The following is a 16,631-nucleotide window of genomic DNA, read 5'->3' as shown; positions in this document are numbered from 1 at the left end:
GATAACATATTCCATAAATATATCGTGTCTAAAATAAAAGACTGATAAGCTACCGTGGTCGAAGAGAAAACGAGATACCGGCAAATCGGGGTATCCTTCTCCAGTCCCTGCGGTCGGGCCTGACAAAAGCTGACCTTCGGGCTGACATTCACTTTACATCCGAGCCTCTTCTCCATGTTCCACCTCTCTGGCCGTTTTCTTATTTCTCACTCGAACTGGCGTTATCCTCTCTCGGGCCCGACAAGACTGGGTCCGACCGTTCGACCGACTCATCGAGCACAAAGACCCGTCATTCCAGTCGACACCGTGTGTCCTTCCTTCGTTCGTCGCCGCCGCCGCCGCCTCTTTCGTTCGACATCGTCGCGAAAGCAAAACTCGAGAAGAAGAGCGCGGTTGCTTCTCGCAAAGGTGATACTCGCTCGCGAATAAAGTACTTCGGCCATGCCACTTGTTAGACAAATATTGCACGTGTCATGCATAAAGCTTTCAGCAAAATACTTATTCAAATGCACTATCTTTAGTGTTAGGAATAATTAACTAGGAGAGGAAACGACAATGCGAGAAAAATAAGTGGAATAATTTGAAATATCGAGACGCAATTTGAACTTTCTTTAGAAAATTGAAGTTGCTGATACGTTTAAATCTTGAAAAAAGATGTGCATAATTTTTACCCTGTAAACGATTTTTCGGCTCTCTATCCCTGTAGATCTAAGTCGTTCAATGTGTTTCTTCTGTATGTCAAAATTACATTAAAATTTTTTTTAATTTATATAGAATTATTCAACCTTCTAATTTATAGAGAGAAATAAAAAATTGAATTATAAATTTATTTAAACAACTTCACATATGAACACAAAGATACAGGAATTCGTTTAAAAAATTGTAACTTTACAACTAACCGTGAGATCGAAAAAATAAAAAGCAAATTAAAGGTCGAGAGTGCACTTTTTATTTAAAAAATTATATTATATGTTTTAGAATAGAATGCTTAATTTTTCAACATAAAAGAAATATTTTTTAATACATATAAATCAGTTTTGAAAGAAAAAACTTTGGTTCTGAACATTTTTATTTATAAAAATTACAATGGGAATATGACATTTTTTTTATTAAAATATAAAAATAAAAAAATTTTCTAGTTTAATTTATTCTAATGAATACTTTGAACAAAATGACAAAAAATTGTACAATTAAATCAAATTTTATACAGTTAAGATAAGCTGAAATAAACCAGAAAATAAAAAAAATTACCATAAATATTCACAAAGTGTAAAACTGTAAACCTGGATCGGTCGTATCCTGTTCAAATTTTGTCTATTCACTACGACGTTCGAACTGAAAATTTAAAATTTTGCCGTATTGAGTTTTTCCCCTTCTCTCTTCCAACTAACTTTTTAGAGTGGAGTCAGATCTTTCCCTTATTCCTCCAACCCTTACTCCCGAGTAATCGACACAGATACATTTTGCTCGAACACGAATAAACTTAGGTTTACAGGATGAAAGTTAAAAAATTCCTAATCCTTTTAAAATATTTTTATGGTATATTATAACGATAGAAGTTGATAAACATAAAAGATAATCTTATATCTTTTGTTATGTTATGATCTTTTGTTATGATACGTTAACACATATACACAACAATGTTTAAGTATGGAAAGTATGATGACACGAGGGACGGAGGTTCCGGGAAGTTCATTGTTGCGCCAATTTCGTTCGAAGTTTTACCGCAATTGAAGCCTACTCCTTTTAACGGAGCACGTTTTGCGCAGATGCGTCAACGGAGGAAAGTAGATCTGGTTTCTAACGGTACCATGGTGTCCTCTTTTTTATCTTTTACGTTTTGAAGGACTGACAACGAAAGAGAGAACTCCCCATATAGATATCCGATTGAGAAAAAAATATTGGAAAACGGATGTTCGCAGTAACGGGAACGCCGAAGACTGTTGAAAGTAAAGTTAAGGTTAACGGTTAACATGTCATCGACATTCTGTCAAACTTTCGAGGAAAACGTTATACATGTAAATCCAGAATATGTGTCATCTAAAATTCTAGGATTAAATAAGTGTACGAATTATGTCTCGGTAGGAAGTACGAAGATAAAAAAGGCAATAGAATTTTTAAATTAACATATGAAAATTTTTTTAATTTACATATGAAAAATTCTTGTAAATTCTTTATTGCATATTTTATATATATTTAAACTCTTACGAGAACATCAGGAAACGCCATATATCGAAAATAATTCAATTGTCTCAATGCAAACTCGGGACAAAATTCGTATCCGAGTTCTTTTTTGCTATTAAATTTAAAATTACATAAAAATATCTTTTAGTTAATCTGTCTCGTTGCTACAAAGTTTTTACGGAAATCGATTTTGAATAGAGTCGCAGTTCTAATAAAGAAGAAATTCGTTGAAGATACACTCGGTGTTGAAGAATCCAACAGACTATCCAGGCTCGCACACAATCGATGCTATTGTACAACGTTGGGGAGTGCCAAAATTTACTGTAAGCAGGAAATGGAGGAAGGGCAAAGTACTGGTATATGTAGCAACCTCTGAACAAGATTTGCTGCTAGGAACGAAAAAAACTAAATAGCTAACTTTACTATTAGATAATAAAAAAAAACAAAAATGAAAAAATAATATAAAGAATATTTAAAAATTATTATACTATTATTACACTATTAATATACTATATTTTATATTATACTATATTTTTTAATTTGATATTTGAAAATTACGAAGATTGAAATGATCTATTAATAAAATTTCTATACATAGTATGATTAACAATGAAAAGCCTTGACGTGAATCGACGCATATGTCGAATATATTTTCCCGTTGGTAGACAAGCGCAATTTTTAATTAGCATTCACATATTTTTATTTAAATTAAAATTAGAATTGGTAAATTAAATATGAAGTAAATTATAGAATTAAATATGAAAGTTAGAATAAATGACGTTAAGCAAGTCATTTTTATTTGTAACAAATATTAATTATCACTTTGACAAATAGCTTTTTTAAAAATAGGTACAGTTTGTATGTAAATACAATAGTTAGAAACTGTAGAGAAATATAAATAATATATGAAAATTAAAATTTATAAAAATGTCTTCTTTTTCTATTATAATATTTTGTTAAAAATTATTCAAATTTACAATAATATAGTTGTAGATGATTGCGAAACTTGAGATTCCATACAATAATATTGCTTTATCTATTTGTAAATATTGATCTGCATACAATATTGTGTACCAGCAAAAGCGTGTTGCTAGTGGCTACAAAATAATACAGTGGTTTTCCTGTTCTTTTTTTGTTTTCCTGCAATGTTTCTTCTATGATCGATTTCTTTATTCTTATTTTAACAAGCTTCTTCTGACATATCGCGTTCAATGCAAAATCATAAAGTAACTATGTTATTTGTCAAAACAGCGAAAATTGATACGATCATCAAGAATGAGAAGTAACCGGAGAAATCAGTTATTCAGAAATCGGAGAAATCCAAATTTTTACATTTAATATTCATCTGACATCTACGTCAGCCGTTTTAAATTATGATAAAAGCGAGAACTTGAAATTGCAAACACGCTTGTTTAACACTCACAATTTTTTACTTAATCCTTATAAAAATCATGAAAGTCTCTAATCTTATTATTGTTCCTACTTTCTTCTTTCAGACAATAAAATTCTGATAAATAACTCAGATAGAAAATACCATTTTTAAGCTTATTTTTGAAACCCATAATATCAGATTTGAAGTTACCGAACGCTACACATGACAACCTAATTTTTTTTTCGTGTCATCTCGAAATTATTCATTATATTATATTATTATATAATGAATATATATCATTATGTTTGCAGATCGTAAATCGGTAATTATAAATAAATGAAATACGATGTTATTATATGGAATCTTAATTAAATTTCATAATCATTTACTACTATACTATTGTAAGTTTAAGTAATTTTTGACATAAAGACAATACATTAATAAAAAAAAGAGATATAATAATAAATTTTAATTTTTATATATTCATTTACATTTCTCTCTACAGTTCCCTATATCTTTTTCAGCAAGAGATATATGTTGTGTCAAAATTGCAAAGCTTGCAGCGAGTTATGTTTCTATCTTTAAAACTCGTATCAAATCTAGAAAATTCTAAAAAATTTAAATACGTGTTATGCCAAACATATAATTGTACGTAAATAATGTTACTCTATACTTCGGAAAAAGAAATTAATCAGGATATCATATAACCACATTGTAAACATTACCTTGAACCATTTATTTTTGACATAACAGAATGACTTTGTACCATGGTCTTTAGGTTTATATATTTTTATATATAAACTTTTCCTATTCATCAATATAAATTATTATGTATATATTTGCTTTTATTTACAGATCAAATATATCAATTTTTTTACTTTTATTTTTTATTTAAGTAAATTTTATTGACATTAGTTTTATACAGGCTGTCTCTAAATTAGTGCTGTTTGAAATAATTGCTAAACCATAGAAGATATAAAAAAAAATTTTGAATAAAACTTTATATAAGCTATATGATATCTTTAGACATATAATAATGGACCAACAAATTTTTTTTTTTTTAATACGATAAATTAGTATTTTTTTTATTTACAGTTTTTACTTTTTAAAACAATTGAAATATTTTAACGTAATGTATGAAAAATAAGAATTATGCAGTTTAACAGTAACTAAAGTGTTGAGTATGTATGTTTTTGGTTACAAAACATATACATAAGTTTTTAAGAGTTTAGTATTAATACATGTGTTACATTATTTAAAGTTATATAAAAATCGTTGCAGTTATTAAAATATATTTTATAAGTACCAAGGAAAGAAGAAAGAAAGAGAGAGAGAGAGAGAGGGAGGAAATAGAACATGTTAGAAGACTAATTTGTTACTCAAAGTGCGCTTCAATTTTCATGATCGTATTAAGCCTTTGGGTTTCTAAGAGGATTTAATTATCCCGATGCTTCCGATTCTATTATTTTGCATGGCATTACGATATAATTATCTCCCTCGTCTCAATGGACAGAGATTAAAACCTTTAGGGACTTCTCTACCTCGTACCCATATGCATTCGCCATATTACGATTTTAATTTCACCGAGACTTCATCATTCTTCTCGTTTTACGTCTTTTTGAATGCTCTTCTACGTAATCTTCTGTCAATCAAATTGATCATTTATGGCTATTATTAATTTATTTTTGTTTACACATAAGGTTTGCTTTTTTTTAAAGGTTAGTGATAAGAAAGACGTAATTAATTATAAGTTACTCTTGTTAATTATTATTCAAATTTGTTATTTATATTTATTTGTCAATATATCTACAAGTATATATTTAAAAAATATAAAATAAAACACATTTTTTTTAAATATTAAAAAGCAAATTTAAATTAATAAAATGTTAAGATAAAGTATATATTTTGTTATAATTATAAATAAAGTACATTTGTGCTAAATTTTAAAAAATATAAATTTATCTATTTTTTCTAAATAGATTTATTTGTGAGTCATATAGTAGTCATATTCTTTATATTTCCTTGATTTGTATAAATATTTTATACATCTTTTACAATAATTACATTTTTTTAAACATCGGATTTAATATCTGCTTTTCGAAATAAAAAAAACCTTGTCTTCAGCTGATCTATTAAATATGCGCTTGAATCCAACATATTTATTTTTATTATTAGTACTCTCTAAATTGCTATCAATGCAGTATTATTACTGATTTGCAGTGGTACACTTATAATATTATATATGTTAATTAGTGAATATTTACTATTTTTTAATGTTTTTTACTTCAGAATTAATGTATAATCATTGAAAGATCAGTGCATTTATTTCACTGATTGACAATTTACAAGTATACCACTGAAAGTCAATATATTTTTATTGATTTCACTGATTTTTTACTGATTATAATTTAGAGAGTAAAGTTTCTTATATCTATGTACTACAGTTTATTATATATCGGTAAAACTTGGCCAATAAAAAAAAAAGAAAAAGAATATGCTCTTTATGTCGTACTATTCTGTATCACTGTAGCGAAAAATTCTTCAGGTAAACCAAACGTCGACAGAAACGATGCGGTAAAATACCTTGCATCTGTTAATTATATACTTTCACGGCTTAGTCGGATCTCTGCCGTACGTATTTAAAATGGAAGCAATAAGCCCAATAATAATTGGGCCACTGGCACTTTTTATATTTACGATCAAAAACATCCGTGAAAACATTCGATTAAAAATGATCACAAACAACTTATTCGCATTTTTAGCAGATACTCTCTTGTTAAGATATTTTATTATTAAATAAAATAAATCAAAATTGAGCTCAATAAATCAAACTTTAAATTTATTTTGAAGCTGTTGTTAATATAAGAAGTAATGAATTTTCCGCCACACGTAATTATTTTAATACAGAGGCTAATTAAATTTTCCCGGAAGTCTTTAAATCTCCATGAACTTCGGAAAGCTTTAAAACTTTCAGGTTATGATCCTGATGTGATTTAATTTAGCATAATTTATTCATGAAAATGATAATTAATAAGATAAAAAGGTGCGCTGAGTTTCTAGCCTAAGAAAATATATTTACGTAATTAAAAGTCTGTTGTTGGATTCAGAATTCTTATGTTTCATTTACGTATAACATTTTGCAAGTCGGAAGATTACAGAACAGTAAATAATATAATTATTAAGTATTGCGTGTCGCGAAGTTACACGATAAATCCCAAAGTCGAATAATTTGGACAGTAATTAGTTTAAATCTTTTTTTAAAACTCTAGGTCAAACCTGTCATAGTTACACGGTGAGAAAAGTGGAAATAATTATTGCAAAAATCGAACCGAAAAGTAACATTAAAAAAAGTATACATTACTTGAAAATTCTTGGAATAGCACAGACTCCAGGACGAAATTCCGGAAAAGTACAATTCTTCTCCTGTGGGATTATATATTTTATGAATAGTGACCTGTCAGGTTATTTCTTTCACTGTGTGTGTGTGTGTATAAGAAAAAAGATCAAAGGAAATAAAGTTTTTCAAAGGTTGCTGATAGTTCTCTGGCCCGATGTTCTAACTCAGGTTTTCAAGGTCTTTGTCAAATCAGGTCATTGACTGCAAAAATTCTTATTCTCTATCTCATTTTCTAGATTTCCCTTCTTAGAAAACAACATATGTTATGTTATAAGTATCTATTATTATAACAGAAAGATTTTATATGTGAAAATGTCATTGTGTATTTTTCTTTTATTTGAATATTTTATAGTTGTTAACTATACCGATACTTTTCGGTTACTACCATAATGACTTTGAAAGGATGCTGGTGACATATTTATTTTTAGCTTAAATAATAAGATATTTTTCAGACAAAGTAAATCTTTTTTGTTGATTACACAGAATTAAATTCTTTTTTTTTCGCAAGAAGTTATATATAATAATGCAAGAAGTCCAAAAATTCACACAGAAAACAAAAAAATTAGATGATTACAGTTTTGTTATTGGTTTCTGCAGTCGATTTGTGCCAATATTTGCTGCATATAAAGTTTTAAACTTTGTATATACAAAAGCATACTCTTCTATCAGAATTACATGAAAAAACAGTGCTGTACTTTTAGAAATAATCCAAAAAATTTTAATATAAGAAAAATGTCTGAAAATTTATATACATATATGCGTGCGTTATCAAGATTTAAATAATTAAAATAAAATTATCGATACTAATAAAACGACTATATGATAATAATTATGATGTTAATAACATAGTCATATAGGGAAATATAATAATGTTTATCACTACTGTTGAGAGAGAAAGAGAGAGAGAGAGAGATATGATACGCAAATATAGATTATTTCGATATTAAACAGTTATCTAAACTAAGAGGTCAATGACTTTCGTAATCGGCCTAAGAATTTGTCTCGAAATCCAACTATGAGAGTTTCTCCCATTTCAACTAAGGGCTCTTCAGATATCCAAAAGTGCAGGATTTTACCACATCGTTTATTTCCTAAGTTAAAAATTATTAGTATAAAAGGAAAAAATTATAAGATACATTTCCACAGAAAAAAAATATTTCTTTGTTATTTCATATAAATTTTATTTAAAGAAAAAATGTATACTTATTTGATAATTTATATTCTAATTGTTTTATTATTTAAAGTAATATTACTTTAAAAAGTTAGGATAGTCTGAAATAAATAATAATATCAAAAGGAAACCTTTAATTTAATTAAATCTTTATGCAATTTTTAACTTTGGTTTTATATAATTAAATTAATTTTAAACATAAATATGAAAATGAGATAACCTATATAGATCTGCAGCAAATTTTGATAAATAATAATTTTTTCTGAGAATTTAATATTTTTAGTTTGTATGAACTGTGTGCACCTCTTTTGTGAAATAAACACTTTGTCAATCTTGAAACACAATTACAAGCCAAATACTAGATATAGATACTTAGGTGCACCTACTTATAGATTTTAATTTCCCTCCCCAAGATAAATAATAAATTAATTTTAATAACCATTAACTTTAATTTAATTTAGTTAAAAAAAACGCTGAAAAAAATTTACTAAATTGAAATAAATATTTTTTCAAATAGTACCATGCAGAAATTTTGTAAAAAATAATATTTATTTCAAATAAAATAATATTTTCTATAATTTAGAAATATTATACATTTTCTAAATTATAGAAAATATTATTTTATTTGAAATAAATGTTATATTTTTTACAAAACTTCTGCATGGTACTATTTAAAAAAATATTTATTTCAATTTAGTAAATTTTTTTTTAGTGTATGTGTGTTTGTTCTGAAAAAGTAATCGCTTATTTATAAAAAAAATCCTACATATGTATGTATTATGAATAGAATTTTTATTTTTTACACATGAAGGCCTGAAAATCTTTTATAGAGATCTGGTTGGTGTGCGGTTGGTTTGAAAGATTTCCGTTCATACCTGAGTATTCATCTGTCATTCTTCTGGACCACGAAAAAAAATTTAGATATTTAGGTAGTCATATGAAAATTCTGACAAATTCTATATTTTTATTTTTATTACTAATGGGAACCAACATCGTTCCCATTATATGCACTAGTTTACATCATTGATTGGAAATGATCGACGGAGACAAGAAGAAAAAAGTATACTCTTTACGTCGTGCTATTTTGTATTATCTTGCCATAAAAAAACTGTTTATCGCAAACGACCGTTTCGGTACTGCTTAAGCCACTCGAGTTTTACACGAGTAATAGACATGCGTGCACGCGACATGTGAATGCACAACGAAACAGTATATGTGTATCTTTTTTAGAGATAATTTGTCGAATTTCTCACCAATTGTACTACATTTTTTTTGTTTATATCGTTCTAGCTATTCCTTTACATTTAGCCACTGTAGCACATTGATTCTGACAGAGAACTTAAATAAATAGAATAAGAGCAATAGAATTAATTAATGGCAATAGAAAAATTAATTAATCTAAAACTAGTAAAGTCTAGTAATTATTATCAAAAAATGGTACGTGATGATTTTTTTTTTTTGTCCGAGATTTACATCCGAATTGCTAATATCCACGATCCAAGTTCTAGTAACTTTTTCTTGGAGAGAGAAAATCAAGATCCCAGACAGAATTCTCGGATCGTGGTACTGATATTTAGCAAATATCTTCCGACAATTTTCGAAACTTACAATCACCATTGTATGTTACATTTTCGATAACTATTGCTAATGTAACAATGTAATAATATGGTAATATTTAGATCAATCGATTGTGTTAGAAGCACATATTAAAAAGCCAACGCATAAATAAGTAAGACGAGATAAAAGTGATATATATAACATAATTAAAATCTAGAGAAGATAAGAAAAGAGGCTGTTTTCTCTTACGCAATTTGAAGAACTAGAAAATGAACATATATGAGATATGACGTACATAAGAAATATTATTGGATATTGAGATCCTACCGTTACCCGATCGCTCGCTGGTCTTCTCTAGATTTTAATTACAAAATAACGGGGGAAAAATCCGCTTTTGTAAAAAAAAAAAAAGAAAAATTATAAAAAAGAAATTCCAATTTCCCCTCTGTAAATTCCGCGTATCATCGACAGCACGCTGCTGCTGCTGCTGCGCCCCTACGCCAATGCGTAGTCGATGCATGACTGCATCAGTGTTCACACGGGGTATACCCCACACGTATATCCCCACATACCCACCATCGTCCCCTCACTCTCCGCTCCCCTCTCGCCCATTCGTTCTCCCCCTCGCCCATCGCTCGATACATGTGAGGCATTCGCGGCCTCAGTCGTCGTTGAAACGTCGCCGAGGTCGTACCTCCTGGTCGAGCCACCTGGCATCTCGATGCGTTTACTTACGTACGCGCGCGCACACACGCACACACACCACAAACACATATACGCACACACATACGTACGTACGTGACGTGCGCGCGGTAATTTATGTCATGCACGCGTGCATGCCGCTCGCCGTGTACTAGTAGTAGCGGGGAACGAAACGACGACGGCCGGGTGCTGGTGACACGAGACGGATAAGTTCCGGTGGGAGAGAGTACGACGAAGACGACGACGACGACGACGACGACGACTACGACTACGACGACGACAACAACAACGAACGCTGGCTGTGTGCTCCGACTTCGATGTTGCTGCCCGTAGTTATGTGTGCCGCGGAACAGTGTGCAATATCATCTCTCTCGTTCCGTTTTTCACCCTACTCGTCCCTTCCTCGCCCCCGCGTCCTCCTCCTTTTCCTCGCCGTGCACCGTGCGTGATGCGTGTCGTGTGAAGACGTGCCGTGCGTCGCGGGAGGGATCAACGCAACCCCGATCTGTGGTGTGTACGTGTGTGTGTGTGGTACGTGTGTGTACGCGTGTGCATCTATCTGTCTCGTCTTGCCGTCGCGAGTTTTTTTTTTTTTTTTTTTCCAAATCCCACGAGACCGACCGGGGGATCTCTCTCACGCGGTGATCTCTCACGGCGCTGGCACCAACTCGTTATGACCCCCGTCGTATTATGTCGAGCTACCGTGAAAAGCTACTCGGTGCCGGGAGCACCTTCGACCCCGTTAGCCCGGAGAACGTACTGAAAGTAGCCACTCCCTCGAGATAGACCGCCGAAACTCGCTTTTCCCGTACCCTTCGCACCCAGTAAGTAATTCCACCGTCGCGCTTTATTTCGGGATATGATTTTCCGTTCGCGGAAACGGGCCGGGTTAGGTTGGCATCTCAGATCGGATGTTTAACGTTCCGCGCGGCGATTCACGCCACGGAAATAGTCTCTTTTATTTCTTGGGAATTAACTTCTCGCTGAACGGAGGCCCCCTAATACATTCCCCGATAGCTCCTCTTGAGTTTTTTCGAACACATTTAATTATCCCTGCTTCTTGCGTTAACTTTCAAGTGAGTTTTACATTAGAAGAAGAAAAAAAGTACCTTTGCGTATCCGCACTCGCGCCGACTAGTCCGACCGGAGCGAGATAAAATTTTCGGAGCGTAGGAAGCGGAAGTAGAAGACCGAGAGAGATTAAGTTTATTGGCGCGCGCGATTATTTATTTATGTACGTTTTATTATTCGCGCTTATTTCGAGGCCCGTTGATTACGTGGAAAATTGCGAAACCCTTGAGAAACATAACGGGTAACTAACGAGATGGTTTTGGCCAGTTTTGAGGGGTTTGGAAAAGTCGTGCGACGGCGGCCGGGAGCAGAGATCGAACCAGAGTCAACCGCACATCGGGAGGCGTCGGTGCCTGCTGCAAGCCCGCCGGATCGAGATATGGATTGGTCGCTGAAAGCTCGCCGAACGTAAGTTCCCGCTGGAGAGTGCGTTCGAATTCGAAAAATCTCCCCGCGCGCCGCGCTGGACTTCGATAGATCGATGTTATCGATCGCGAGGACCGCGTGGCGAATCTCTAATATGTGGAGCAAACAGGCGACGAGCGAAGGTTACGTCTCTACGTGGGGAACATCTTTGCGGAGTGCAAAGTGCAGTGTTTTCGGTGTAAATCGTCGTATTTACGTCGAACAAGTTGAACGTAGCGCTCCCTCTCGGTACGACAGTGACCGCGAGGAGTCGCAACCACGATCTTGTTTTGAAAAAAAAAAAAAAAAATGAAAATGAGAATGTGGCAAACCCCCGACAACGCTATCTGATACGTTTTGTGCGTCGTGCTGCGTGCGAAAAGAGTTTGTGGCAACGCAATATACACGGAAAAATATTCTCATGTTGGAATAAAAGAGAATATCTTCAATTTACAAGGAATATCTTCTCTTGATGAATATTCTTAAAATAGACTCATTATTTATTCGAAACGAGTCAGATTTACCTAAGATGAACCTATGCGTATACGTAGAAAAATGTTTACTCGAATTAAATAAATATCATTTATTTCAAATAATTTATAGGTCTATATGTCCGCAAATCTATTGTCGTGAGTTCGTCATAAGTAACCAAGTTTATTCGAAATACATTTTAAATCCTAGTAATGTAATATTTCAATCAAGAATATTAAGTTGAAGTAAAAATTTACTTATTATTTTAACTTTTCTTCCATTCAATTTTATAATATTCTTCAAACGATTATAAATTTTTGTTTTCAAAAGTATACGATAATGAGTCTTCCTGCAATTTATGACAAGTATATTTTAAGACTGATATCCAGAAAATATTCTTTGTTGAAGATAACCGTTACTTATTAGAAAAAAAAAAAAAGAATTGAGTAATCACTTTTTTTCTTGTCAATAAAACTGATATTTTTCTGCGTGTGCGAGGAATCCGGCGCTTATCGGTACCGCCAGCACGATTGTCGGCTATCCGGTTGTCGGTTTAAACTAGGGCCGGAATATACTCGCTCGCACGATTCGTATTATTCATATTAAATTCGTGAATAATGTGCACGGGCAGTGTCATCGAGTTCGCGCTTGCTGTTTATCATTCGTGGCAATTCGCCAGCTAAGCGGTTTCTTTTTACAACACCGAAGAGCGTATAATTAATTCGCGCCCCCGCCCGTTTGAACCATGTATCATTATAAGTTCATATAAAACGATATAATTATACAAATAATGAGCCACAAAACAGTGCGATAGATCCGTATTGGTAGACAATGGATTTCTGCGAATCATTGCGTAAATCCGCTAGGTTCGATACGCGTATCCGAGAAATTCAGACCGTCAGTGTACGCACGCGTATTCGAGATCAGATACTGCGGGTGGAATGGAACTTGTCGTTCGTCAATCGAAATAATGCGTCCCTGGGCGCGCGGCGCGTCGTCGATAGATCGTGGGAATTGACAGAGACGATGAGATCAGCATGAATTCGCAACGCTGTGCGACTGGTGCGAAGTTCTCGCACCGGTGTCACACTATTCTGAAATTTTCATGCCTGTCGCTGATTTGCACAGGCACGCGTCAAAGTTCGAGTCGAACTTTTTTTTTTTTTTTTTTTTAATTCTCGTCGCGCGCAGCAGGTATATACGAGAGCCAATATTTTCAGAGAACGTTCGAAGATCATGACGGTGATCCCTTTATAGGATCGATCGAGGTCGGCGTTCGCCGGCATTACGTGTTTCAGTTTCGATTCTTTGAAATCGAGGAGACCACGCTTTTGAAGTTTCCAAAATTGTACGCGTGACGCACACGTCGCGACGGCATCGTCGACGCGTGTGGGGGACGCGTCGTGTGTTTTACATCGTGAAATTCGTGTCGTCAAAATTTCCATGAACCTTCTTACGCGGCAATTTTGCAGGTAAAGACACGCTCCGTGAACTCGATCGGCAATGAGAAAGGTTTCTTTATTGAGCAACGTCGAAACTTTCGGGAGGGGGAGGGGGAAACTTATTCGTTTTTTTTTTCTTTCTGCAACTTTCGGCAACTGCCACGAATGTTTCGCCACGAAACGCGTAGCATGATAGGTAAAAACATGACGAAGCGCGGAAGAGCGTAATTTTGCCCCTGCGGAAGTCTTCGTATTACAATGAAGCGTCGAACAATGACTGTGATACGATTACTCTGACACAAAAGAGTTTTCTACCAGCAGCTGAATAATATTTTCCACGTTTTCTCGAGGTTAGCGACATAAATGTAATAAACGTGTAAATGTGCTAAATGTGTAAATTACATAATGTGGCTATGAAAATTTATAGCACTTTTTATTCAATAAATTTAAAGCGATTTTTTACATAATTTATATTGGATTATTATAATTAACGTCACAAGTAAAAATCATGAAAAGCGCGAAAAAGCTTGCTCCGTATTAATACGAATAATTTGTATTTTATAGAAAATATTAAAAATGGCGTGATGTGATAAAATTGCAATTTGTAAAGCAAAGCAAATGTGCGAAATCTCAGGCAATGAAAATTTGGAATGAATAAAAATATTTAAAAATACAACGCGAATGTAGCCATAACAAATACTATTTGCGATAAATATTTCATGAGCTATAGCGCTGAACAATTAATATTTACGTCTACGATTCTACTTGGAATAAAACAGCACATTTCAGATAGAACTTGAAATTTAACTTTACTTGTAAATGGTGCGATATCTTGAAAATTAAAGATATTATGAATTTGTGTGAAGTGCGCGATAAAGATGATCTTTAAAATTCTCCTACAATTATAAAGCGTGGATATTTTTTGTCTCACGAGCATCCTACTCCATAAGTACGGATTATCTCGGCTGAGAGCTCCGGCAGAAGCATACACAGGCTGGCCTTTCTCTCATTCATTATTCGTGCCGATTCCTTGCGTTTACTCGAAGTTATGACCACGCTGTCGGTTGCATAATGACTCGTAAGCCAACAATGTTGTCGCGTAATCAAATGGCGCAGACGTATTTATTCTCGCTGCGAACAGCACTACGCATTGTTTCTCTGTTAACAATTTTTTTACAAAATGGTAAAAAAAAGTTACGCAGTTGCACAAGTGGTACTATCACTATATATTTGTGATTTCTGGTTTAGACAGTTAAAAAATTTTTTAAAAGGATACAAACGATTATAAAAGTAGATATAAAATATTAAAAGTTGTGTATAAATATATTTCGTTACAATAAATAGATACGAAGATGAAAGGTACAACATGTTTACTTAAAAACTATAGTTTTTAATTTTAGTCCTAACAGCCGCAAATATGATATGTAAACAATTAAATAATGACATAATTATATTGACAATCCGTTGATGATATTTATAAAATTTGATACCTAAACCGAAGTAATATTAGAACTGCACGTTGGCGTTTGTAATAACATTTTACAATAGTTAATCGAAATGGAATGAGAGAGCGATAAAACTAAAAATTAATTATTAACGCAGGGTGTTTAATAACATAACAATCGCGGGCGGGTATTAACGTCAGATGAACCGGTAGATTACAAACATGGCAAATCAAATCGCATGGCTGATTTCGTGCGCGCATAGGCCGGTGGTAACAACGCGCTCCAAATATATTCCGCGTGTAAGATGGATATTCGCTAATTTATGTTCGAGTAAAATCGTGACGTACGTCAGCTGACCAATCCGGCCGACATGTACGTACGTAATGTAGTCATAATATTATACAAATTGAATATCATCGTGAATATTGGACGTTCGATATTGCGCGTGAGATTAAATTTTCCTGAAATTTCCTTGATGCACAGATACAACCAATAAGCGAAGCTTAAAATAACTTTGTACCAAATCGTTGTTGTACAAACTCTTCAAACATATTAAAACTACCTAGTTATTTAAAAAGAGAAGTATAAAAAAGAAATTGAACTTTCCTAAATCCGACAATAAATTTTCGATGCGTATATGTATTATCGGTTACACAGGGTCTTTGTTTTCTACGAGAATATAAACGTGTCTCTCTATAGCGAGATGAAATTTTGGAAATTTAACGGTATCCTTGGATTAAGAACTTGAAAGAATCGAGGATACACCATTGATACGTCAGATTATAACGATCAAATATATTACATAGTTTTAGAAAATGATTTAAGGTTTTGATCCGCTGAGAGGTTTTATACGCGATTACAATTAATTGCGCGAAAAACGAAAGGCGCGCGTCATCTTTAGCGTTACCGCGGTGTTCTCTTAACGAACTCGACGCTAAATCAACGCGAAACACGCCGTAAATCTACGCGGGTGAACTAGTTAAGCAATATACGGAGATTCCACGTGGATTTACGAGCGACGGTCGTCAATATGAGCAAAAAGAAGAGAAGTGGTTTTGCACGCGGGGGCGGTCTGCTCTTTGCGGTTGAAGATTTTCGGCGGTCCGCCAGAAAGGCGGACGAGAAAATCGATGAGTCGTGCGGGACGAGATACGATAAATTTTCGTTGGCATTACCGACTGCAAGAAAGTCGCCGAGAAAGCTTTTCGTAGGGAGCGACCGGTTGGTTGCCCGACGAAGCACAGGAAAGGGTCAAGCTGCCGAGAAATAGCGCGGAGGAGAAACGAAAGAGGTAAAAGAAAGAGAAGAGGTCGATCGAGGAGTAATGAGAGCTTACTGGGTGTAATGACCTCCACCTTGGGTCAGTGGTGGCTTCGCCGCGGCGAATGAATTGTGGATCCTTTGGGATCCTCGA

General features: G+C 33.6%; 1 protein-coding gene across 6 annotated transcripts in view; it reads left to right on the top strand.

Annotated features, from left to right (window-relative positions):
- The window catches only part of LOC105835055 (protein gustavus), a 247,775-nt gene that overhangs the window by 178,127 nt on the left and 53,017 nt on the right, over positions 1-16,631 (top strand). For 2 of the 6 annotated variants that reach the window (XM_036282852.1, XM_036282851.1), the window contains exon 1: positions 8,847-11,862. The exons of 3 other annotated variants lie outside the window; for them this stretch is intronic. In XM_036282852.1, the coding sequence (XP_036138745.1) occupies positions 11,708-11,862 (155 nt within the window). In that variant the 5' untranslated portion in view covers positions 8,847-11,707. Of the gene's footprint in view, positions 1-8,846; positions 11,863-16,631 lie in introns of those variants that run through there. One more of the 6 variants, XM_036282853.1, reaches the window with a different exon arrangement.

Source organism: Monomorium pharaonis, chromosome 2, assembly GCF_013373865.1.
Source record: "Monomorium pharaonis isolate MP-MQ-018 chromosome 2, ASM1337386v2, whole genome shotgun sequence".
Classification (NCBI taxonomy): Eukaryota; Metazoa; Arthropoda; class Insecta; order Hymenoptera; family Formicidae; genus Monomorium; species Monomorium pharaonis.
This window is presented reverse-complemented; position numbering and strand designations above follow the sequence as displayed.